This window comes from Athene cunicularia, assembly GCF_003259725.1.
Source record: "Athene cunicularia isolate RWA chromosome 21 unlocalized genomic scaffold, athCun1 chr21_part1, whole genome shotgun sequence".
NCBI lineage: Eukaryota > Metazoa > Chordata > Aves > Strigiformes > Strigidae > Athene > Athene cunicularia.
Window position 1 is genome coordinate 5190634 of NW_020799127.1, and position 25003 is coordinate 5215636.

Here is a 25003-nt window from a genome sequence, read left to right on the forward strand (position 1 = left end):
AAAAAAAATAAACCTGGCTACAGGGTGGCTGCTGTTAACTGCACAGGAAACTATAAGCCTGCAGCCTCTCCCTTCTTCTGCAGTACCCAAGAAAACTCTCCTGAAGCAGTTCTCACCTCCCAGCAAGGGCCAAAGGCCCCACAACTTTCCAGCACCTACACAGCTGTTTCACATTTCGGCTTAAACAAAAACACAGGCTTGTGTTCAAACCAGACAACTGCGGCATTATTCAGTTAGCGACATCAGGGCTTTGCTCCCCACTTACTCCCCGTCCCCCCCAATGCCTTATTATAGAACTTTAAACACTATTGATTAAATCGAAGCAGGGTTTTTCTAGTTTCAGCCCATATCTCATATTCTCCCCCGCCCAATCCGATCTAAGGATGTCTGTGAGCTATTTGGCGTTCTCTGTTTTTTAAGAAATGTAAGAGTTTTATTTCCTACTGAATTGACCCACAGGGAACAATTGCCCACAGAACCTTTTTATTAGACCCCTCATAAACAGTGAGGGCTGTAGGGAAAGTAGTAAAGTTGCTCTTATTGTTTTAACATAATGTAACAAACGTATAGCTTGTGGGTTAGGGAAACGATGCCAGCAGAGTGAGTATCTGTGCAAGCCGTGTGTGTGCACACTCACGGTACCGTCAGGACTATTTGCATGACATAATCCCCTCGGGAATACAATAGAACAGCCTGTTCTTGACATGTGTCAGAAGCTATTTTCTGATCATTAAATGGAAAAAAAAAAAAAAAAAAGCGTGTGCTTCGGTTGGATGAAGGGTCACAGGCCTCACTCCAACGTGGCCCCCTCCCTCTTTCACATGTACAACAGACTCATTTATACATTTGGGGTGGGGTTTTTTTGTTCATAGGGTTGTTTTGGGGTTGTTGTTTTTTTTTTTTTTTTCAAGCCTTGTTACAGAGGTGGATGTAGTTGCACATTCTGGCCTGCTGTGGACCATGAGACAGATACCTGTGCGTTCCCAGAGGAGGGGGAGGGATGCTATGGGGTTCAGGCTAAAAACAATGGGTAGAGTTTTTACTACTGTGAATGAGATGGTAACTCCTGGGGGTGACCTCCTGTGACTTGTACAGTTGTGAACAACAATCACATGTGGTACTTTTCTCTCTCTCTCTCTCTCTCCCCTCCCCCCTTTTTTTTTTTTCTTTAAACGTTGCACGTGCTACCGTTTTTCTTACAAAATAGCTTGGTGGTACATTAGCTTCTTTATATTGTAAAAAAAAAGTCATTATCCATCACATCACGATAAAAATGCTTTCCAGCAATCAATTTAAATAAAAAAGACAAACACTTAATTTACAAATGGTACTTGGCTTCCTGAGCTCCTTGCAAGTGGCTGCTCCACCCCAGCAGTCTCCTTCCTTTCCCTGTGTCAGTAACTCGGTGCCTCGGAGCTGCTACATCTCCGGCCTAAAAGCTGATCTGAGGGTTGGCTCACAGCTGCCAAAAGGCAGACAAGTGCTTTGCCCAGCTAAGAGAAAGGAGAAAAAGCAACTCCTTTCTCTTTTGGAATAAAAGGTAAACTTTTTTTTTTTTTTTTTTTTTTTAATTTTTAGAGTTAGGGCTTTCAATTCTCATCTTTGCAGTCATACCCCAGGCTCCTGTATGTCACTGCCTGCAGACACAGGCTGTACCAGCCTCAGGGAGCCTCAGGCTTCTCCCAAACCCCTTAGGGAAGCAGCAGGTGCTTTGGCCCCCTCAGAGTGGGCTGTAAGTGATGATGATGATAATGATGTCAACAATAAACCCCAAATTAGTAATTTCTGAGGTTACTTCCTTGCCCTTCCAGGACAAAGGGGGTATCCTAGTGCATGTCTAGGAAGGGCAGGTCTAGTAATTGCTGCACTGGGGAAGATGACTACTTCTCTATCCCTATTCCTGCAGCCAAGCTCCAGAAAGACCTAACAAACAGAATGAAGCAAACACCCCACGACGCTGTACCCCAGCAGTAATTACCCGTGTGGTAACGGTGTCTGGAAGCAGGGAAGGAGCAGCACTTGTGTAGGACAGGAAGAGCATAATTACCTCTTTATGTACACCCAGTTGTTATCGCTTACACATGGGAGAGGGAGACCACTAGCCAGGCTGCAGTGTATTTGGGTTTTTATCTGCAGTAAGGCAGTGTTTCTGAGCTGTGGTTCTTCTGACTCCATGAAAAGAGAACTTACTTAAAAAACAAAAAAAAGGACGGGGGGGGTGGGAATTGTTCTTTTTAAAATGGTTTTTAAAAGACCATCTTGTCCTCTTGTGGTGTGCAGGAGTAAGGATGCTGGAGAGGAAACACGAGTGCAGAAGGCAGAGATGACCATGTCTGTGCAGGTAGCTTGGCCACCCCTAGCCCTGCTGACCTCACTGAATGGTGGCAGAGGAGAATAAAGATCGTATTTATTCCTGGCCCTCCTCTTCTTCAAAAATCTGCATTAACAAATAACAATGCTCTCAAAAAGGCACAGTTAATTTTCAGGAGTGATTCTGTCAAGATAGTCCTAAGAATACTTAGCTTTTCCTACCTCTCTCAGCAAATACTCTCTATATCCAGTTTCTTTTCCAAAGAAATACATTTCTTAGCCGCCAGTTCTGCAAACTAACAGTGTCTCAAGAGAGATGCTGTTTATATTTTCCCAGCAGATGACAAATTGCCCTTGCCCACCCTGAGCTACACACCACCACCCCCCCCAGCACTACTCCTACAGGAAGACGCATCACGAGCTGCATTCAGAAGCTGCCCAGGTGATGCAGTGGCTTTGAGGCAATTTAATGAAGAAAGGCTGGGTGCTCAAGACCACCTGCAATCACCACTACTGTTTTTGTGGCTCAGAACAAAACAGTGTTCAGCAGCAGCTAGGACTGGCCCCAGGAAGAGGTGATGTTATGTCACTATGGGTAACAATAGGTCTGTTTTACAAAGCGTGGGCTCAGACTCATCCCTTGTTTTTGCTAAACAAATGTATCACACACAGACCCAACAGCCATCACAAAAATGAAAGTATGTTTCCTACATTATTAGTTTTGCCTCTTACTCCTTCCTGCCTGCACAACCTCCCATCTCCACACCCCCCCATATCCTAAGGCACTTAAAAGTGAACTTCTTTAGCATACTTACAGCCAGCTTCATTGAACTAAGCTGCTGCTGCTGTTACTGATAAAGGCTTCCATTTGCAGTGAGGATGCACAGCTCTACACAGTCCTTCAGAACTTCTTGGCAAAAAGGAGGGTTTGGTGAGGGCCCAGAGCAAAATATGGGGCGACGGGGGGTGTTTGGCTGACAAACAGGAAGAGCCTTGGACAAAAGAATTTGTGCTTCCCTTGGTCAGCTCACACTCCAGCAGGAGCTAAAACTGAACCCTGTGCTGTTTAAAGCAGTGGATTTTAATGAGGGCTTTTTATTGCCTATACTGAGCAGTTTTACTGGCCTTGACATGACCACAATTTTACTGTTACCAAAAACAAAACTGGTAGAAAAAGCTTGAAAGTCCAAGCAGCATCTCTGCCGTGTCACTGAAGTCCTTGGTGGTGCCTGGGGCCGGGCTCCCACCCTCTGTGCTCCCCAGCTCTTACCACCTCCTGGAGAACCAGCTCCGGGTGCTGGAGGGTGGCTGATCCAGTAGGGATAAGCGAGGAGGGGTTGGCTGGGAGGGTGCTCAGTCCTCATCAGAGAAATCCAAGTCCTCCACGATGTCCTCTTCTCCTTGGGCCAGCTGTTCCAGGTCAGATCGTGACAGCCCACGAGTGCAGCTCCTCTGCTTCTGGGACCCTCGGGGAACCTGAGCGGCTTCCTGGCCTTCCTCTGTGGGTGGAAAGAGCGAGAGGTGTAAATCCTGCTTTACTGGGAGCGAGGGCGAGGCAAGTCGAGGCAACTCGTTGCTAATTAATCCCAGACACTCATTAATTTATTGGCGCCACTGCAGCTCCCAGATAGCGGTCGGAGAGCACTGCAGGGTGCTCGGCGCAGCACTTGGGGCGACAGGAGATGAGACCTAACTAACTGTTATGCCTGAGGCAGAAACACAAACTAAGAACTGCGGGGGGGAGGGCACGAGCCAGGCAGTGCCGCCAAACCTTCCACCCTCACAGCTTGGGTCAGTCTTCCTCACTGGAGGTGTCAGGCTGGGCATTCCGAGCTGACAGAAGGAGCTGTCACAGGCAACAGCAAGACTGTGAAATGCAAAACTAGCCCCAAGCTCCCTCCTTTTGGATAGTTTAGCAGTGGGAGCACACGTCAGAACTGGTTTCTAGGGGCTGTGCAGGCTGTGCAGTACATGTCCCCATTCCCAGTGCCCTTCCCTCTCCCCTTCCAGAAGTGTTGCTTGAGCTTCCTACACTTTGCTCCCAAAGCCAGCCCTGCAGACCATCCTTCTTAGGCTCTGCTGGCAGAGCATCCACTCAGCACCAACTCACCCCTCCTGCCCAGTGCCCACAGCCTCTCGCAGGTTGCAGAGGGCAGCAGTGTCCCTCAGCACTCCCTGGATCAGCTGCCAGGATCTGCCCCTCGCCAAAAAGGACCAAAAAGCTGCCTCTGGTTACCCAGGTCAGGGGCTGGATGCTCACTGCAATTCACATCTTTCCAAACTGCACTGGTGACACCAGAGCATCAGGACCACAGAAGTGCCTCCCCAGGGCACTGACAGCACAGGCAGGGTTCTCCCCTACGGCTCTGGCCGGCTGGATTGGGGGGAACCTGTGACAGACACAAGCTCCTCACTGTTCCATTGCCCGACCAGGCTGCATGTGTGGTTTTGGTAAAAAGCACAACAGGAAGGCTCAGCACAGGTAGGTTAAGACTTAGGAGGGGAGGAGCTGCCTGTCTGCCCTGCCTGATTGATGGCTGAGAAAGTGCCACAGGCCAGAGGCAGGCAGGTCTGAATGTCCCTGCTGCTACACCCCAGTATCCAAGCACTAAGGGACACTGCTGGCTCTGCGCCATGCTCCTACAGCCCGAAGTGAAGGAAGCTGCCACCAGCGGGGAAGGGATCAGAGCTCCTGCTCCCCCAGACACCAAGGAAGGGTGCTTTTCCTTCAGCTTGCCTGAGCACTCCGGTAGGCAGGGGAGGAAAACTCTCCCTCTTTATCCTTTACAGCATTGTCAGAACATGCATCAAATAATACCCATCTATTCTCGGCGCCGAGGTTTGGGTGTGCATGCCAAGCCACAGCCATCTGCCGTGCTAAATCAAGTCAGATTTTGCTCTCACTTGGACTCCTTCCCCCTTCCTGCTCCCCAAACTAGTAAAGAAAGCCTGCACACAGGAGCTTTTGTGGCTGCTCCCCACAACCACACATCACACCCAATGGCATGCAGAGGAGCAGAGCCTTGGCACTCTAATACAAAGGCCTAAGCGAGTGGCACACAAAACCCAGTGAAGGAACACCACAGCAGCCAGAGCCCCTGGCAGGCCCAGCTTCCGTCTGCTAAGTTAGCAGAGAGACTTGGCAGGCACTGGCCAGATGGGGCCTGACACGTGGTGCTGAGCAGGCTCTTGGGGGGCTCAGCAGGCTCTCAAGCTGGCTGTGGCGCTGCACAAGGGATGGAAGGGGAAGATACTCTCTCCTCAGCTGTGACAAAGCCCGGCCTGGGGTCTAGCGCAGCCCTGGCGACACAGCTGGCATTTAGCTGGTGGCTCTTCGGGTGGGCTAGGAGCCGCCTGAACCAGTAGCCTCTCACATGGACACCCACCGCTTCCCGCGTCCGTCTCTGGGCAGAAGCCATCAGGACCATGCCCAGATGGAAGCCAGTGATTCTACACAGCGTGATCTCACTGCTTTTGGTGTCAAAGCCCCAGATGACTGCAGGGCTTGGAGAAGATCTCCTACCAGTCCTATCCTGGGAGAAGCTGCTGAGAAGCAGCAGCTAAAGGGTTACTCCGTGCAGCACCCCATACCACAGGCACGGCTGGGATGAGAAGTGAAGTGCACCCTTCACACCCCCCCGCATGTGTAACCCGCAGAGAGCCTTGCAGCAAGGTTTCTGTACCCAGTTGGGGTGGGCTGTACTTCAAGAGTTTGTTTGAGCCTCTCTGCAGGAAGCCCCTGAAAAAGAGATGAAAGGGACTGGTGGCTTGTTAGAGGAAGGCCTGCAAAGATCTTAACCCTTTCGCTCTTCTCTTAGTATAAACTCAGAACTGCCAGGTCTCCCTGTCCAGGGCATGTGCATGTCTGTGTGTAAAAGTCCCTCCTGACACCTACAGCTCAGAACAGTAGCACAGCAAGAAAAGAGGGGAGGGTTCCTTTGCAGGGGAGCCCCCAGAACGCCAAGGAGCCTTCGGTTACCAGCACTGTCAATAATCCCCTTCCCCTCTGCCCAACTGCACTACTTACCATCTGAGTCACTGTCCTCTTCCAATTCTTCCTCGTCCTCCTCAATTTCATACTTTCCTTCTTCATCATCATCCTCGCCATACTCCTTGCTGCTTGCTTCTGAACTGTCGTCTGATGGCTCCTTGGATTTGGCTTTACCTGCAAGTATTTTCACTGTGTAAATGGAAACATAAGAGCAGCACACAAGCAGACATGCAGGCAGCATGTGCAAAGGGCCAAGTGCCACCATCCCAACATTCATGCTCAGGAGTACAGTCCTACAACTCACTAAAGGGAAAATTTACCATATTTCTCCAAAAGCCATGCTCTCTTGCAAGAGAGGCCCAGAGAAGGATTCATTTCATTTCAGAGGCACCTGCCAGAGGCCAAGGAGGCCGGGACACAGTCAGAGAAATCATCTCAGAAGCCCATAGCAGGGTTTTGCTGCTAAAGCCCAGGATTTCCTGCTACGTGCTATTTATGGAGCAGCACCCAAGTGTCTGTCGTGAACCCGTCTGCCCTGATGAGACACGAAAGCTAGGAGAGGAAGACAGACAGAAGAGTAGAGTGGGAAGAAATGGGCCTACTGAACATGCATGAGAAAGGAGGAGGAGTAAGTCACACAGTTGAGACCAGAGAAGGGCTGGTTCCACTGAGCAATAGTGCCTGTGTGTACCCACCTCCACCCTTCCATGGTTATATGTAACTGAAAACGGGTAGACTCCTGGGTTCAGGGCATCCTTGTAAACCTCTCTTAGTTTTACTCCCACTGTTAAGTCACAAGAAAAATGTCTAGGAATAGATATTGCTGCAAATTCCCCCTACAGATGGCTAGCCAGGTCCCAGGGAGCTTGGGAGGAAGTAATAAGAGCTGCTGGACGCTTGGCCTGGAGGAAAATCATCTGCCTCTGAGTTCAGTGGAGGAGCACCTCTCCCCTCCCTCCCTGCTCCGGACACTGGGAGTCACCAGGCATTTAAATGACAGAATACAAATTCTGTACAGAGAGACAGAACCACCAGCTTCTTGCCTCCTTCCAGCTAAGCCCAGCTCAGTGCTGCAGGTTGCCTGCCCTTGCTTACAAAACTGTTGAAGCAGCTATTTATTCACACTTCAGACTCTGCCTGGAAACTGGCTGTACATCTTTCTCACATCGTGATTCCTGGGCCCCACCATGGCATCTATTTTTTGCCCCATCCTCCCTCCTCAGCAGCTGACCTATGTTAGTCACTGAACCGGATACAGAGCCATTAATAAGGCGGCTGCTAGCATCCCCAGCTCCCCGTCATCACCCTGCTCGCTCTGCTTTCACCCATCTGTCAGCTCTGCCAGCACACAGCCTCCCTGCAATTGCCCCCCAAGGGATGGGAAGCCACATCTCACGGCCGGAGCTCTCTGGGGCGCCTGCAGCCATGCGGAGAGCACCCGCTCCCCGGGAGATAGATTGCAGTGCTCCTCACCACACCACATCATATTGATGGGCACCTGAGCAGCTCAGGCAACAACCGAGGGGCACGCTCTCATCCATCAAGCAGCACTAGCAAAACCACCGTCAGATCTGGCTACGGGCTCATCTGAGAGTGTGCAGAGAAACCAGTGGTGGGCAAGAACCAGGTATTGGCCCTCAGGTCATTCCTGTGTGCTACGAGGTGCTGGAGCGAGGGCAGAGGAGGGCAACGAGGCTGGGGAAGGGCCTGGAGAATAAATCCTGCGAGGAGCCACTAAAGGAGCTGGGAGTGTTCAGTGTGAGGAGGAGGAGGCTGAGGGGAGACCTCATCACTCTCTACAGCTCCCTGAAAGGACACTGCAGAGAGGTTGGTGCTGGGCTCTTCTCAAAGGGAATTAGTGACAGAACAAGAGGGAAGAGCTTTAAACTGCAGCAGGGGAGGGTCACACTGGACATGAGGAAAAGATTTTTCACAGAAAGAGTGGTCAGAGAGTGGAATCAGCTGCCCAGGGAGGGGGGAGTCCCCATCCCTCGGTGTATTTAAGGGTCATTTAGATGAGCTGTTGGGGGATGTGGGGTAGGGGAGAGCTTGTAAAGTCGGGCTGAGGGTTGGACTCGATGATCCCAAAGAGCGTTTCCAACCTGAATGATTCTGTGATATAGGCAGCAGGTCACTGAGAAGAATTTACTGAACTTCTCCAGCCTCCTGGTCCCCTCCCCTGAGCTCAGCCCCCACCTCCCCTTCCGATGGACGCACACAGAGGCCCCCAAACAGGCTTCACCCAGCGCTCAAGCTTCCAGCTCCCGAAGCAGCAGCACATCGGCGACTCCAGAAGACAACGCTCAGGGTGCTCCAGTTAACTAGTGCTTCTCCCCTCTTCCTCCTCACTCTGCCTCAAGCTGACAGCCCACAGCAGGAATTTTGCCACTAAGAAGGGTGACGATTACTCTGCTAGGAAATGAAAATGTCTGACCTCTCCTTCCACACCCCTGGCCCCCACCGGTCTGGCATTAAATTGATGTAATATGATTACGTGAGGGATAAATGAAGAAACCCGTTCAAGTTCATTAGAGGCACAGCAACACCTAATGCGGACAGATCACTCATTACAGCCAGGCCCGGAGAGACGCTGCAGCCACACTCCCTTCTCGCCTTTAATTGCCTCATGACGAGGCAGTCCAGCACCTCTTTCTAGGCCATTAATAATTTCCAGGAGCAGCCGCCTTTCCTCCCAGAGATCTGTCAGCTGGTAAATGAGAGGAACGCATGAACTTCCCCACCCCCACTAGTGACACATAGATTGATCAAATCCACGCTCTTCCCTTCCCCATCTCCAGGCTCTTGCCTGCTAGGGGGTGGGTTCCCAAAACGTGCAAGCTTGTTTCTCTCCCCTTTTCAGACCTTGTAGAGACCCAAGCAAGAGACTCTCTCCCACCTGCCAAATGCTTTCCCCATTCCAGAGGGCAGCTTGTCTTGATGGGATGGAACTGTTTTGCCCCCTTGGGGAGGGTGCCAGGGCTGTGCAATCCTGCTGAAACCAGCAGGCAGCTTTCAGCTCCACCCGCACAAGGTAGAGGGAATCTCCCCTCAGATCCACACGATTAAAAAAAAAAACCAAACACACACGATTGCAAATTCATCACTTTTACCTTCCTTTTCCTGGGAAGCCAACATCTGCTTCACGTATCAATACACCGCCTGCAATTTATTCCCTGGTGCGGCTGTACCAGAGCCAGGTGTAGACCAAAACAAAGCAACCAGAAACAGGCAGCATCACCTTGTTAGAAGGACCACTATGCCGAGATCCTGGACATGGGAACTCAAAGTCCTGTCTCAAACCCCACTCCAACCAGTGCTCCTAACTTCCAGGTTCTGTAAGGGGCAGATAGGGATTTGTGCTGATGAACTTCCTGACCGAATCCCAAAGAACTGCCCACCACCCTCTCCATTCTTTCAGGAACCCCTAAAATGAACAGCAGTGCCGGTACTGCCAGAGCAGGGGGCTCAAACCACAAAGAAACGCAATAAAACTTCTATAAATGTGACACCAGACACAGAAATGCTTGTTACTGTTGGTTTCGCTAGGAATTCAGAAGAGATTCATTCATTCATTCATTTGTTGCTGGATTTGGCAAGGCCTGAGAAGTGAGAACTGAAGATTCTGATGGGTGAGAAGCTTCTACCAGGGACCTGTGGCCTACAGCAAAGGCTGAAGTCAGGGTTGGGACTCAGGAAAGAAGAGACTCAAGACCTGCAAAGCTCTTGGAGCTAGGGAAAAGGCTGCTGCTGTCAAAGATAAATGGCTTATCATGGGTTTGGCTGCTGTGAGGCTGCTATAGCTAAGGTAAGAAAGGATCAGAGAGCTTAGCTACTGCTGGGTCCTGCAGGACGTGAAGGAGTAGAAAGGTGTGGGCCGAGGGGAGCGGATGGCTTGCTATCAGCCTTTCATCTCCGGCCTAACACAAAACTGGGGTTAGGATTCAGAAGACAGGCCTAAGAGATAGGTTTATGCCTGGATCCTACACGGTCCATTAAAGCAGGCTGATGGCTGGAGCCAGCACAAGAGGCTGATCAGAGGGTTCAGTGAGCTTAAAGAAAAAAACCGTTTTCAAATAATGTCTATGTTAAAGTTGTGGCATGTCGTACCACTGTGTTACCAGAGGATGCTGTGGAAGCCACATTAACCGTGAGGATCAGGCACAATCAGGGAACCCATAGATTCAGCTGTGGACATTAAACAAAACAGTGTCTCTGCTATCCGCAGTTCAGAACATCTCTAAGCTGCTGACCGCCCTGTAACCTCCCCTGCCCTGAACATACTTTTTCCACTTCCCTGGTATCTCCATATAGCACAGGAGGTGTTCAGCTTGCAGCCTCATCTTTATGCACCTGCCTGTTATTCCTCTCCCCAACAGATGCAATTATAGGGCAGAAGGATTCAAGGCTGTAACACCTGGCTGGAGCCAAGTTTCACCCCGGAGTCACTCCAAGGACACTTCCAGGAGCCCTGTGAGAATCCGTGACCACAGTGTTATGCCACACTGACTCTCCCCACAGGAACATGCCCCATCTGAATCTGCTCCCCAGCCCATGCCACAGTTTCTCCTACTTTCTGGGAAATGTAGGAAGCTGCCTATTCAAGCAGCCTCTCCTTGCCTGCTCGAAGGATGCTGTTCCAGGAGGATTCTGGAGGAGGTGCCTCTGCCAGATGCTCCCGATCCCCAGTGGGAGAAGAGCAGGGGCGGATGGTTCCCATCTGGGAGCAGCACACTGGGGCCAAGGGCTGTTTGAGCTGCAAACACCAAACTGCTGGTGGCCATTTCCTGCAGCAGAGCCTGGGGCTGGATGCAGCAAATCTCCTTTCTCTGCTGCAGCACAGCTGGAAGTGGTGGGGGTGGACAAGAGGGGGATGCTCGGAACAGAAGGGAATGTCATGCACAGTTGCACCAGTGCTGCTGGAAGACAACAGAATCTGCATGTTACCCCCCTCTCACATGCAGGGACAATTTTTATCACCTACCCTTGGCTCCCCCAGGAATGAGTAATGGCAGACTGTGTGAACAGGGAGCTCCCCAACACCCTGAGTTTAAAACGTTCCATTCACTCCCTGCCTTGGATTGGAAAGACCTCTTCAGAAGCCTGCTCTGCTGTGAGAAATACAAAGGTCTTTGAAGTAGAAGTTAGTTAATGAGCAAGATGTTTTGGCTAGCTGTGGTTAACCCAAGAACTCTAGCCACTTGCCAGGCCTACCTTCTCCCAGAGAGATTAGGGACAGTGTAAACTGAAATCAACACTTCACTGATACAATACTTAATGTAAGTCAAAAGAAAAGGTGAGGGGGACTTTGAACAGCAGCTAAATAACAGAAAACTGATGATTTCCTGGCTTTTAGCAGGCAATTTTCCACTCTTGTGAATTTGGTCTGGGACCTGACAGGCCAAAACAACTACTAATCAGAACAAGAACGTCCTGTCAACACAGTGAAGACTCTGACAAGCCAAATGCTGTTGACTGGGGAGAGATGGGAGCTGTTTTCACTACACCTCCATACCCAACATTCCACCTGAAAGCCACAATGATGCTGCACCAGCAGCAGGTTATGAAATCCAGATTTTTATGTAGTAATCATCAGGGGGAAGAGTGTTTTCCAGACCAGGGCAACCATCCGCAGATTTTAACCCATGGAGTTGCATAAGAGGATGCAACTGAAGACTGCAACTATCTAGCTAGGACTTTTCTGGCAGGGAATTCCTCCCTTTCCAGAAGTCCCTCCCTCCCTCCCTCCCCCTTCTTTGCAGAGACCTACATATCCCCAGGCTTCTGGAACCAGCTCTTTCCAATAATAACTCTGAACAGAGTTTGCATGCTGCTGCTGAGCCTTGCTAATGAGGAGCAAGGATGTCTCTGGGTATGGCTGACCTTGCCAGCGAGCCTCCTATTCTTTCCCACATTGCCTTGGCATTCCCAGACCATGCCCTTGCTTCCATTCCCAGAACAGGGAGGACATCGCCCACCAGCCCCATCTCTTCCTGCCCTAGAAGTAGAGCTGTGTCAGAAGGGATATGATCTGCTCCAATGAGCTTCCCAGATCCCCACAACACCTCTGTTTTAGTGTTACTGTCACAGCACCAACCTGTCTAGGATCAGGTCTTTCCCTATCACTTTTGAAGGTCAGCATCACTTGGTATTCTCACGCTATATTTCTTGTTTTCTGGATATATTCCTTCTTTTCCTCTCCCAGAATGTCCATCCAGGGCAGTCTTATCTTCCTGCCTAGATTTCTGCCATCAGCTGCTCAACGTGTATCTCTTGGAAGTAGTTTGAGGCTGATTCAAGATGAAACAAAGTCTTTCCATTATCCCAGACTCTCGTTTTGCCTTATTTGAAGAGAGGAGATTGTCATGCCTTCAAACGTGACAGGTAAAGAAGCAAACACACAGGTAGGTCACAGCAGCTGCAGGGCCTCCCAAATTCCTTTGCATCTGGCCACCCGGTAGAACAATGGCCACAAAGACAGGGAACAGCAGCAAACTGAAGAACTGGTTTCTCTGACTTCCATCCGCAGCCAGCCCTGACAGTTACTGAATGCAGAGCACGGCTGGGAACATCTTGCACCCCACACAGAGTAAGAACAAGAGCTCATTGTATGCATCTCCCAAGACACAGGCGCTTTTCCCAGCCTCCCTGTTCCCGGTCCCTTTCCCACTGTGGAGTCACACCACTGCCCGGAGGGGACTTCACCCTACGCTACAGCACAGACCCAGCGCTGGCTGCCTCCACCCAGCGCCCCGGGATCCATGGTGGGGCTGTGCACAGTTGCTCCTTGAGATGGAAGTTGCCTTCAGGGCCTATTCCCTCCCTCCAGAAAACACCCTACTAAGAACAAAGGCTCTGGAGAGGCAGCTGACCCAGGAATGCTGGAAGGCAAGACCCATTCCTGATGGTGTTGAAGACTAGATACTGCAGCTGTGGGACTCACACAAACAGAGCAGGGAGAGCCCTTTGATATCACATGGACCTTAGTCCTCGTCTGCACTCTCTTCTCGATATACACCAGCCCTTTAAGGCTGCCAAAGGACCTCATGGACAGAAGTCACAAGAATATGCACAGGCAGGGGGGTAAAAGCAAAAAAAAAAAAAAAGATTGCAAACTTTTATATTCAGAAGACTCTTACAGCGAGCGCCAGAAATAAGGTAGAAGCTGTGTACGTTAGGTGCCAGACAGCTGCCACCGTATCATCACAGACTGGCCTCATCAGCATCCCAATGTGCATCCAGAAGTCCATCAGTCCAAGAAACCTCCCAACTGTACATCAAGTCAGTTCCTGGGAGGCACAGGAGGAGAGCCTGGGTTTCCCTGGCTCCCAGCAACCTGCCTTCTGAACTGCAGTTATCACTGCTTTTTCAGAAGCCACTGGGATTCTTCTAAGGCTCTGACTCATTTGGCAGCCAGGACAACCCCACACCTCAGAGACGTATCTCAGCAAATTGTTTTGATGTCACACTGCTCTCTCAGTACCTTGGTGGGCCACGAGCTCCCTTTTGCTCTCCTCCCATTCTTTGCTAGGTCACCTAAAAAATCCACTGACTTCAACCTCAAGCTATCAAACAGGAGTTTTCCAACATTTTCTTCCTCCTGTGCCACAGATGCCTCTGAGGGAGACAAATGCCCTGTGGTAAGTCTGAAGATTTATCCTCACGCCTCACAATGTGCACAACAGACAAGGACTTTATCCACAGATTAAATCTCCAAACAAGAAAACTCTGTATTCCTGCAAGCTGCTCTACTCTATGAATGACAATGCACTTAGAAAACCTGTGATATCCCAAACATTCCACATTACAAAAAGAACACCTGAATTTTTCCTCAAACTATGTGGTGAACTTCTCATGCAGGTTCCACAATTAACTGTGGCCCCCTCGTGGTCACAGCCAGAGCGTGACATCACCCCATCTTCTCTAGAGGCTCTACACTTTCTTGACCTGTCAAGAATACTTGCAGCATCAGTCACTACAAAATAAAAAATCAGAAGTGCATGCAAAGAGAGGATAACCATTCATCCACCAGAGCGCCTTGTTCTGGTAGCCAGCCCCTATGACAGCTATTGTTTGCAATCATGTATACAGCAAAGACCCAGCATGCTGTCAGGTAGAACAACATTCTTATTCCTCTTTTATAGGTGTGGAAACAAAACATGGATTCCTGCACCTCCACTCACGGTGCAAGAAGACAGCAATCACTTATGTTCTCCAAGGTGAGACTTCAGCTCAGAACTTGCACAGGTTATAAGCACAAGAAGGACAACTTGCTCTTTGGGAATTACAATATGAACCATGGCTGCTGCTTTGAAGCCTCTGAAAGCAGGGTCTGTGTTCAGCCAAACATCCCCTGGTCCTTGGGCTATCATGTTGAGATCAGTGTCTGACAAAACAAAGGTGCCAAGGGAAGGAGAGAGTATGGGTCACGTACAGAAAAAGACTAATGCAGGACTAAGGCTTTAAAATGAGCTGGATTGACAAAGTAGGAGAAGAGGAGAAAGATAAAAAGCCTCCCAACCACCTTCTGTCTGTCATTTTAAAAAACCTCCAAAAGGCATCATCATTCTGTACACCTTTTTGAACAGAACATGGTCAGCATGCATCCCCCTTAGGACAGGGCTGTGCTGACCCAATTCATATGGAATTCTGGACAAGAAGGCATGCCCAAGCCCCAACCCCGTACCTTTTATGGGGAATCCAACATTCTCCTCATCAGAGTCACTGTCCAGCTCAAAGAGGTCCTTGAATTCCTTCTTATCTTCCTCCTTTCTTTCCTCTTGCTTCTTACGCTTAATTTCGGGGAAGTTCAAGTCTTCAAGCTGGGAAAAAACAAAACCAACAGTAAGAACAGCCTTAATTTGTACTTTTAAACTTAAAACGCTGAGCTTAAACACAGGAACTTGGCTTTGCCCAGTATGTGTAAGCCACACTGCCAAGAACAGTTGGGTCTGCCTGCTGCCAACTAGGGGAGCGACAGATAAGATTTGTGAGTCGGTTACAAAGGTGAATGATACATGCAAAGCACCACTGCTCTATTGATCTTTCTCTAATAAACTACTTTTGCTAATGGGCCATCTACTGCTGGTACCTTAGCATGGATAAAAACACAAGACATCCTTGACAAGCAGGCTGGACTGAAAGCCACGCAGGCCCTGTGAGCTTGGGCAGCCAAGCACCATCAAGCCAGACCGTGCTGGTCATCTCGGAAGTAGAAGTTTTCCACCCACACCAAAAGCTGTAGTAAAGACACTTGTCTTTTTGGCTGCAGATTTCAGCAGAGCTAAATGACAAGGTGCTGAAGATGCTTCAGGTCTGCCTGTACCATGGCTTCCCCAGTCACTAGCCCTTATAGAGATCAATGGGCCAAGAGCCTTGCTGCTGCAGCCAGCCAATATCAATGCCATTAAGTACTTGGCAATTGACACCACCTCACTGCTCTTTACACCTCTCCGGAGGGGGATTAGGGGGAGGATTTACTTGCAAGGGCTCAGGCCAGCAGGGCAAAGATAATCAGAATGCAAATTAAATCCCAAGTGCTCTCTGAACATCAGCTGCCCGCTGTCCGTGCCTGGCTGCACACCTCCTGGGAAGCACTCATGCATTAGCACACATTAGCTTGCTTGGAAACATTCGCCCTGCGAGTAATAACTCATTTGCTCTCTCCCACCCGTCAGACCACCCCTCAACACACTCCTCTCTGACCGCATCCACTTCAACCCTCCCATGAGCTTCCCCCAGCGGGAACAGCAGCAAAGCACAGTCTACATAGAAAGGCAGCTCTCAGAGTAGGGATGGAGGGGAGAGACAGTGAGACAGAGACACATATTTGCTCCTGCAGCCAATTCCAGCAATTTCTCCCAGCCTGTTTCACAGTTATGGTCCCCAGCTGGGCAATATTGATTCTGGGAGCTGAGCACTTACAAGCAATAACCTGCAGCACCAGGATGGAAAGTCAGGAGCTGGCCAGAGAAGGGAGCAAATCACCAATCACCATTTGCAGGGTCCTCATTTTAAATCATCTTCCCACCTGCTCTGTTCCACTATGAGATGTGTCTCCTTCCACTGGCCCTGCAGAGACCTGCTGGGCTGTCTCTGTGCTGGGAAGATGTCCGAAGAAAGCAGCACAGGACTGGATCTCTAAACAGCAGTCATTGCGTGCCAGAGAAGAGACTTGGGAAGCAAAATGCAGCAAGAGCAGCAACCCAAAGTCACTGCCAAAGGGCTGCCCTCAGCTGACCCAATGACATACTGTAACCACCCTCCTTTCTTGGGTGGTTATGCTCCAGCAAGCTCCATCGTGGGGCAGGGGAGCTGTTAGAGTGAAAATATTTTCCTTATCCTCTCCACCAGTTCTGGTGGACAAGAAAGGCTCATGCTTCGCTCCTCTCATTTGTGCTGGCACACAACTTTATGGAGGGTGGGAGGGCAGAGGGAGATGCTCCAGAAACACTTATTCAATGAGAGGCTCCAGAAATGAAACACAAAGGTCTCAGAAGCTAAAATATATCAGCAGCTATGCTTCTAACCCAGCGTTGGGCTGTGACCAGACACAGTCCCTGTACCCGATCCCTTTCGGTTTATACGTTCCTTGCCTCTGCAAGTGCCCCAGCCAGGCCAGGCTGCCATCACCCCAGCACCACCACCTCCTGCAGCCCAAGGCCTGGACCACCATGTCCTCCCTCAGTAACCCCCTTTGGGCCAAGGCCTCTCACATCCCAGAGATGGCTACTCTGACAGGTACTGGGAACTGGGGCGCGTCACCAGTACGGCTGAGCCCACTCTGGAAGTCTCCCAGTCACAGGCAGCACCTTTGGGCCCTCTTCTGTGCCAGGAGCCATGCGACCTGCAGAGCCCCTGTCTGGCAGCACTGGTTGCTGGCCCCCTTCAGTAACAGCAGCAGTTAAACAGGAGACCAGCACTGCCTAAGCAGGAAATAGTTGAGGTTGAAAGCATCACAAACAGAAGCAGAAACCCAGCTTTGACAACAAACAACTGCTGCATCAGCTGCCCAAGTCCCTGTTGGCTAGCCCTGTTCTCCATGATCCCCGTCACTGTTAACCCTCTGCAGCAGTAAATGAACTGGAAAAATCATCCAAGGTCTTATTCTTCCTCCTTAAGCATCCTGAGCATGAGGCATTTCCATGGAACACATCACATACTAGATTCAAAGTGGAAATGGAGATGTGTACAAGTAAAATGTCTCGTGTAGATGATGTGGAACAGCCTCCTCCAATTCTCCAAACTTCTCCAATTCAAGGGAGCAAAAGAGAAATACTTATCTCAATATTGTGAAAAGCTTCTCCAGTATCCTGTTCAGGGCACGTACAGCAAGGAGCAGAGGCTGTTAGTTGGGACCTCTTTGTGTTTTCATACTGCCTAGAAAAAGCCCCCATTTCCCAAGGCAGCCTACAGTTTTGGGTGACATCAGTAGTGGTTGACTTCAACCTGAGCGTATTAAAAAGGAGCCGCTGTTGAATCATGCCGAGTTGTGCTATGCCCAACTTTCTGAGACTCCACAGAAGCACCTTCAAGATGGGCACCTCAAAATAAAGGCACCAAAAAACCCTACTAGCTGTGGAGTGATCACAAAGCAAAGGAATGAGACTTGTACTGAGCCACAGCTCACAGATACAGCCTGTGTTCATCACACAGCAGTAATTAGGTAATTTGGGGGCCAGTCTTTTAATCCCCAGCTAGAGGGTTACTATCTACCGAGTCTCACGAAGCCGATTAGTCTACATCCCATTAAAAACCATTGGGAAAAGCAAATGGAATGGGCAGACGGGATCAGCGTTGTTATATAAGGCAAGCTGCAGCTCATAGCAGCTGAGAGCCAGGCTGATTTTTTTTTTCTGTTATTATTTTTTCCCCCCAATGGCTGCTAATGGGACGTGGATTTTCCCAGCCTTAATGGGCCTCATGGTGTTCACTCTCCTGCTGGGGCTCACAATGCTGCATCATTAAGCTAGCAGTCCCCACCGAGAGAGACAACAGCCCCATTCACCAAGCAAAGATGCCAGGCAGCCACAGGCCGTGCGGAAAGCGAACTCCCAAGTCCATCTCTCTCCACACTTTATCTGTTCAGCCCACTTTCTCCAAGGGAAAACAAGTCTCTGTCACTGCCCATCAGACTTCCCTTGGTTTCAGCCTTTCTATATGAAAGCCATCCCCCCTCAAGGGTTGCTCTCTACCTCAGCTCATCCTGCCCACCCCCAAGGAGCTCCAGGTCCCCTCCTCTCTTTACCATGAGCTGGGGGCTTGTCTACACTAAGGGCTGATCTCTCCCCTTATAACAGCTGCTTCGGTACCAGGAAAGCCTCAGCTCACACCCAGCAAGGCCAGTTTTGGGCAAGAGATTAGCCCCACTCACAGCCATCACTTCTCACTGTTTCTTAGCTCCCACCCTCTAATTTCCTTTCTGCAAAGGCCACATTCTCCTGCTGGGTTTGCACAGAAAACAAGCATGCTTTTTGTTCCCTCTGCATGGCTGCCCCAGGGAATTTCAGCCTCCTGTTCTTATCTCAGGCTGGCATATGATACTGAGCATTTCTAGGATCTCCCAGGTCTTCTACCACGCTCTGGGACTCGTCTCAGAGCCAATCATCCTCACATCCCATCGATTATTTTAATTGTTCCCCACCATATGCTGGAGACACCAATTATATCTATTTCCTGTTCCCTGGCCAAGAGCCTAGCTCAGCCACTTTCATTGCATTAGCACGAGACAACAGCTTTCCTTTAGCCTCCTAATGCAAGCAAGCTCCCACCCCCACCTTCTGCGTCCCGGAGTGCAGTGCCACCAGGAGTGGCCAGAGAGCCTTCCCTTGGGCAGGAGTTGTGGGAAATGGCAGTCTGAGCACTTCTGTTCAGACAGCAAGTCCCACCTCAGAACCAGTCACCCCCCCACACCTGTAATCAGAAAATGCAAACCAGAGCTCATCTCTGATACTCCCTTTGCTGAGAGGATCTTCCCCTTCCCGCGTGCTTGCAAAATTAGGTTTGAACATGGCAACCCAGTCACGTTCTGCAGAGCTGGAAAAAGAGCTAAAGGCCTACACAAGCTCAACTCCCTCTGTTTTACTATGAAGAAAACAGAGTTTGCAAGAAACGATGCAGACTGCCTGAAGTAATATGAGAAGGCCCATGAATGTGGGGATGAACACACAGAGCAGGAACTGTGCGTACAGTCTAAACTTCCAAACTACGTCATATGCTTGTTCCAAAAATTCCATCCACAATCAGGCTACTGCCCCAGTTGCTCAGACAAATCAAATCTGTTACCCAAACTACCCCTGCCAGTGCACACAGTTGCTCTCTCACTACCGTCTGCAGCTTCCCAGCCTTGCATCACAAAGCTGCTGTACCAATGGGTCCTGAACAGCACGAGCCTAAACAGGGATGGAGGAAATTCATTCCAGCTACTTCACCCTCTCTCACCAATCCTCTATCAGCTTGGGCAAACGGGCAGGCTGAAGGCAGGGGACACAGATGTTGCTCCTCGAGATCCCAGCAAGACAAATCCACAGGGAGCTGAAGGCAGGGGCTGCCATCCAACCAGCACTCATGCTCCTTCCAAGAACACGCAGCCTACACACTCACGCAGCTCGAGCCAATTTCAGCTCACACCAGCAGAGCTGGTTTTGACCAGGCACCATCCTGCTGCCAGGACGTGGCTCCCTTGGCTTCCCCTGGCACAGATGATGTTAAACATTTCATTCTTACTCTTTCTTTGCCGCTGATTTCCAGTTGTATCTCCTTCTCTCTTAGCTTCTTCCACTGAGTATAATACTTGGTCAGAGGTGTCCCCTCCTCTTTGACCTGCTTCTCCCATTGTTCCTGTGGAGAGAGTGGGTGCAAATTTAAGAAAGGTTTTCAAAGCATTCTTCCAATGCAACTTTGGCAAACACAGGAAGCCAAGAGAAAAGGTTAAGACCCCTTCCCAAACCACCTTCTCCCAGCTTCTGGGTAAGAAATTGGTAACCACAACTAAGAAAGCAAGTAGGACCAGGTGTGAATTCAGGTATTTAAGCAACTACTGAGTCAGGAGTGGTGTGACTGACCACCCTCCTGAGGCAAGGCAATGCCTGGGCACTGCAGGGAAATCAAAGCAAGCCAAAAGATTAAATGGATAGGTTGGCCAATACAACAGCTTACTTATGCAATACTGAAGCACAGGGTACCAACAGCACTGAAGGACAGCATAAAGCCCTCATAAAGGAGCATCTATATGGTGGTGCATAAGATGCTTTAGCTTATGGAATATCACCACATTTTCTCAGCACAGTGGCCTGAAATGTGGGTTCCTGGATTCCTATTTCGCCCTTCTAGAAGAGGCCTAATTTTCAGAATTGCTGAGAACTCACAGCAGGCTCTCCTAAAATCAGCTCAATCCCTTCTGGGATCCACTGTTACTATCTTGGCCTTGAACATTCACTTCTACTCTAGCTCTAGTGAGAAGACACTGACACAGAAATCAAGTCAGATGATGCAGCCTACTGTAACGAAAAAGAAATTACTTCAACTGAAACCTGAAGGTAGGAATCCAAGGGACAGATCAGAGGACCTATCAGGACAAAATCTGTCCTGGGCATTGATGGAGGCATTTGATCACCTGCTCACTGCTTGCTTTTTAATTCAGAAAAACCTCACACAAGACCTACGTACCAAAGACATCTGACTGCCCGTTCCCCTTGTTCTACAGCCAAGTGTTTATTTTTGAAACAAACATTCCCCTGCAGGGTCTTGGACTCATCCCAACCTTGAGAGAGCAGAGCAGGAAGAAGTGCCGAGCCCGTTTCCACTGTCCAAGCAGGGAGAATAAGGAGGTGCAAATACCATAAATTGTGGGAAGCAAATTAAATGGTTAAAAATTCTTTTATGCTTCAATCATTTGGCGTGTTAGTGCTGAAAAGGGGGGTGGTGGTATATCATATTAAAATTCATTCTTCTTAACCTGCCAACATCCCTTTAACTTAAAGCCCACACGGAACTGTACCTGTTAACTGGATTACCACAGTGCCCAGAGGCTTTGCATCACCCCACAATAAAAAGTCAATCTAATGTAAGCAGAAAGACATCACAAACAAGTAGGAATTGAAACGGGCAAAGGAGGAAGGGAACAAGCAACAGGAACAATGGTTAGCACAGATACACTCAAAGGTCAACACAGATCCAAGAAGAGCATCCTGAATCCAGGGCTGAGAACAAATCTAGAGCTCTGCATGGCCAGCTGTGTGTACACAATACACAAGAGGCCAGACCATCCTCACAGCAGAAAACACAGCAGCAGCTCAGCTATTCTTCAGCAGATCTCAGATCAACTGCTCTGGGGAGCTGAGCCCCAAAACGAGGGAGCTGTGGTGTCGGCTATAGCCTGTGAGCCAAGGCGTGGGAAGAAGTTTGTTCAAAGAGCTGCGTATGAGCAAGACAGAAGGAACGATGGATAGCAGCGCAGAGCTCCCAGCTTACACAAATAAGCAAAGTATTCTATATACTGAGATACATCAGCGTACGCCAGCTCTTGATTTGGCCTGCCGCTGGGAGGGGAGCGGAGATGATCTGTGGTCTCCAGGAGCTGAGCTTTGGCAATTAAACAGCGACCAGCTTGTGTCACCTGCGCTCTAATGGCACGGAATCTATTTATGCATCCTACAACAGGCACTGTCAATACTGCATCAAGCCAAACAGGCCCTTTCTGGTAATGACAGGTCCCAGACTCACACACCCACACCCCCCCGGGACTGTGGGCAGCACGGCTCCAGGGCTGGGCGGCCGGAGCCTGCGCCCACCCCGCGCTCTGCTCCCGGGCAGGCTGACTGCAGCACAGCTCACCCGGCTGGCAGAGACGCCAGCCAGCAGACAGCTCGGCCTTACCGCCGATCCGAGCCGCCGCCACGGCAAGAGGAGTCATTCCCGAGGAGTACAAAGTCACCCCATTTATAGATCAGGCTCGTATCAGGCTGCCGGCTGTAATCAGGCAATTTGTTGATGCTGCTTGGTATGGACAGCTTCTGAGAAAGACTTTTCTTACAGAGGGCAAAAGTCTATTTGTTCTGATACAGCTCCTTTGGTTTTAAAGCGTGCTGGAATCCAGAGATAAAAAAAGACCATTAAAACGCTCCCATCTTTCTAGTCAGAACACCTCAATGGGAATTTTGAGACAGTGGATGTCATCACACCCGCTTTAACCGTCTGCAGTACTTCCAGAAGTGCTTTTGCATCACTGTGCTGTCAGGCAACACCCAGCACAGATCAAGCCCACAGTGCTAGCACCTGTACAAACCTAACAAAGATCATCACTCACCCTCCAGAAACACCTCCCAGCTGAAATGCGAGATGGGGATGAAGGCAGAAGATCTGGAAAACCCATGGAAATGAGGCAAGGCTTTCCATCAGCTCATTCCCTCACTTCACATTTCACTAAGCATGACAGCCCGCTGGGCTGCACTGTTCTTAAACAAAGGTTCCTGGGCTCAGCGCAAAGGTCTGCCTGCGGGCCACAGAGCTGTAACACGGCCCAGCACACACTGCAGGTCCTTTTCCTTCCCTGCATTTTTCCCCTGCCAAGCCAGTGCCCACACTAGTGCAGACGAACCTAAAATCAGAGCTACACATTCAACTGGATCCAACTTCATCTGCAGGCTCCCCTTTTTTCGGCTCCCCTCACAAAGACCTTAATTAGTATAGTAACCTATTAGCATTGTACTCTCAAAAAAGTACTGACTCTCTAATATTGACCTGTTTCTTACGCCAAAAAAAAGTTTTCAATTTTAAAATAACATGGAAGAAGTCAGGCTGAGCACATCTGGAGTGCCTCTCCCTCCGTACCACAGCTCCTGGGATGCGAGGAGGGATCCCTCCACAGTCCCTCCATGTAAAGTTAAACATTGCACCACCATGCTCCCCTCACAGCACTAAGTTCAATCCCCAGGCTGTTGTTTCTTTACAATTACATAATATAGACTCTTAGGTAAAATTCACCTTTCTAAAGCATGCCCACTACTCTGTAATTCCCCCCATGAAAGCCACATTTCAGCATGTTGCATGGAAGAATTTGGCTCAAAATTTGGGCTGTGCTCCCTACAGTGGAGCAGACACAAATGCATGCATGTGAAAACCAGAGAGCATTTGCTTTCAATTGCTCTTGCTGGCAAGGGGGACATGCAAATACCTCCCCTTCCCTCACGTCCCTCCTTCCCTTCCCTTTTCTGGCAGTGTTTGCTCATGAGAAGTGCCAATGCCCCACATATCTTGAGGCAGCCTGGCAAACTCAACCCAGACTTTGAGGGACACTCCAAATCGTTCCGGGAAGCCCTGTCTCTGTGGGAGCTTCAGCCCTTCTTGGGAATCTCCACTATCTTCTTGCAAAGGCATAGGGGGAAAACACAGGGCCACCTGGGGACAAAACCTGCCCTCTGGGCACAGAAGATAAGCCACCACTGTTCTTCCACTCCACAGAAGTACTGAGTGGGCTGTTTTCTCTGCTCCCAGGAGCGCTGATATCCCACTAACTGAAGGAAGAGAAAGGTTCCCTTCTCCCACAGGGCACCACCACAGTGCAAAAATACAGACTGCACAGGCAATCCAGGCATCCTCCCCAAGCAGCACTTCACACCATTGCTCTATACCCTTAAATGGCAGCACTGTCTTCAGACAGGGCTTGGCAAGCTGGTGCCTGCCTCCCTTACCCAAGGCAGGCTGCCGGTTGCTGCCCCCCTAGTGCCAACCCTGCCTGCTTCGCGCTACCCAGCCACCACTCAGATGTCCCTGGGAAAGCAGGTGCACCAGTATCAACTAGGAGACACACAGGCAGCAAGATGTTAAAATAATCATTTGGTTCTTACACAAGGGACTGCAGCCAGAGTTGCTGGGAAAAGCAGACAGTGGCAGAGTTGTTGGGAACCCTGTTTTATTTAGCTAACAACCATCCCAAGCTCATCTGTTTCATGGAGGGCCCTAGAGGCTGAAACCTCTACCTCCGCAGAGTGGGTGGGTGGTCACAGCATCGCCCACAAAAAATACAAAACAAAACCCTAACCACTTCACTCCAGACAGCAAGCATAATTCCTTTAGCAAAACAGTCCAACCCAGAATGGCATTTACAGAACCAAAGACTACTTAAGTCATTTCAAACCCAGTTCCATCAACCCTTTAATCCCGGAATAGCGCTGCTGCTGGCATTGGTATGTCAGGATTTCAAAGGCTAATTTTCCTGCAGTCCCTGCACTGCAACTTCTGCTTCGTGCTCAGCTCCATGCCAACAGGTAGAGCTCTCAATGCAGAACTCCAGACTTCCCAGTGGTGCCATGTGGCCAGAGACCACTCTGACCCATCAGTTACCTTGCAGACATGTATTTTCACCTCTCTCCTGCCAGGCAAGGAAGACTCCAACCCGCTACTCCCTTTCACACAGAGCGACATGCCCACACACAGTTCACCTGCTAATGGGCTTGCAAAGGCTGCTGCACTGGATAAAAAGCAAAGATAAATGTCCAACCCAAAGGACACACAAAGTAAGCTTCATTAACAAGGCCTCCCTCCCTTCAGCTTCATTTACACAGGGACTGGATTTCAAATATCTCAAAGTTTAGGTCAGGTCAACATGCCCCCAAAGAAGGATAGAACAAAGCAAAAGGAAAAACAGAGCTTCAAGCAAGGACACTGAAAGGAATGTCCTGACTTTATGCTACATCATCTCCTGAA

The 25003-nt window shown here is 49.8% G+C and overlaps 1 protein-coding gene across 2 annotated transcripts in view; it reads right to left on the reverse strand.

Moving 5' to 3' along the window:
- Nucleotides 1-822: 822 nt before the first annotated feature.
- NOC2L (NOC2 like nucleolar associated transcriptional repressor) overlaps nucleotides 823-25003 on the reverse strand; it is a 62921-nt gene continuing 38740 nt past the window's right edge. The window contains exons 15-19 of one of the 2 annotated variants that reach the window (XR_003399847.1): nucleotides 20024-20137; nucleotides 14985-15120; nucleotides 6338-6475; nucleotides 3126-3809; nucleotides 823-1493 (exon numbers count right to left, since the gene is read on the reverse strand). Coding sequence is in view for 1 of the 2 variants with exons in the window: in XM_026862557.1 (XP_026718358.1) it covers nucleotides 3664-3809; nucleotides 6338-6475; nucleotides 14985-15120; nucleotides 20024-20137 (534 nt within the window). In the remaining variant the exon portion in view is untranslated. Of the gene's footprint in view, nucleotides 3810-6337; nucleotides 6476-14984; nucleotides 15121-20023; nucleotides 20138-25003 lie in introns of both variants that reach the window. The other variant, XM_026862557.1, reaches the window with a different exon arrangement.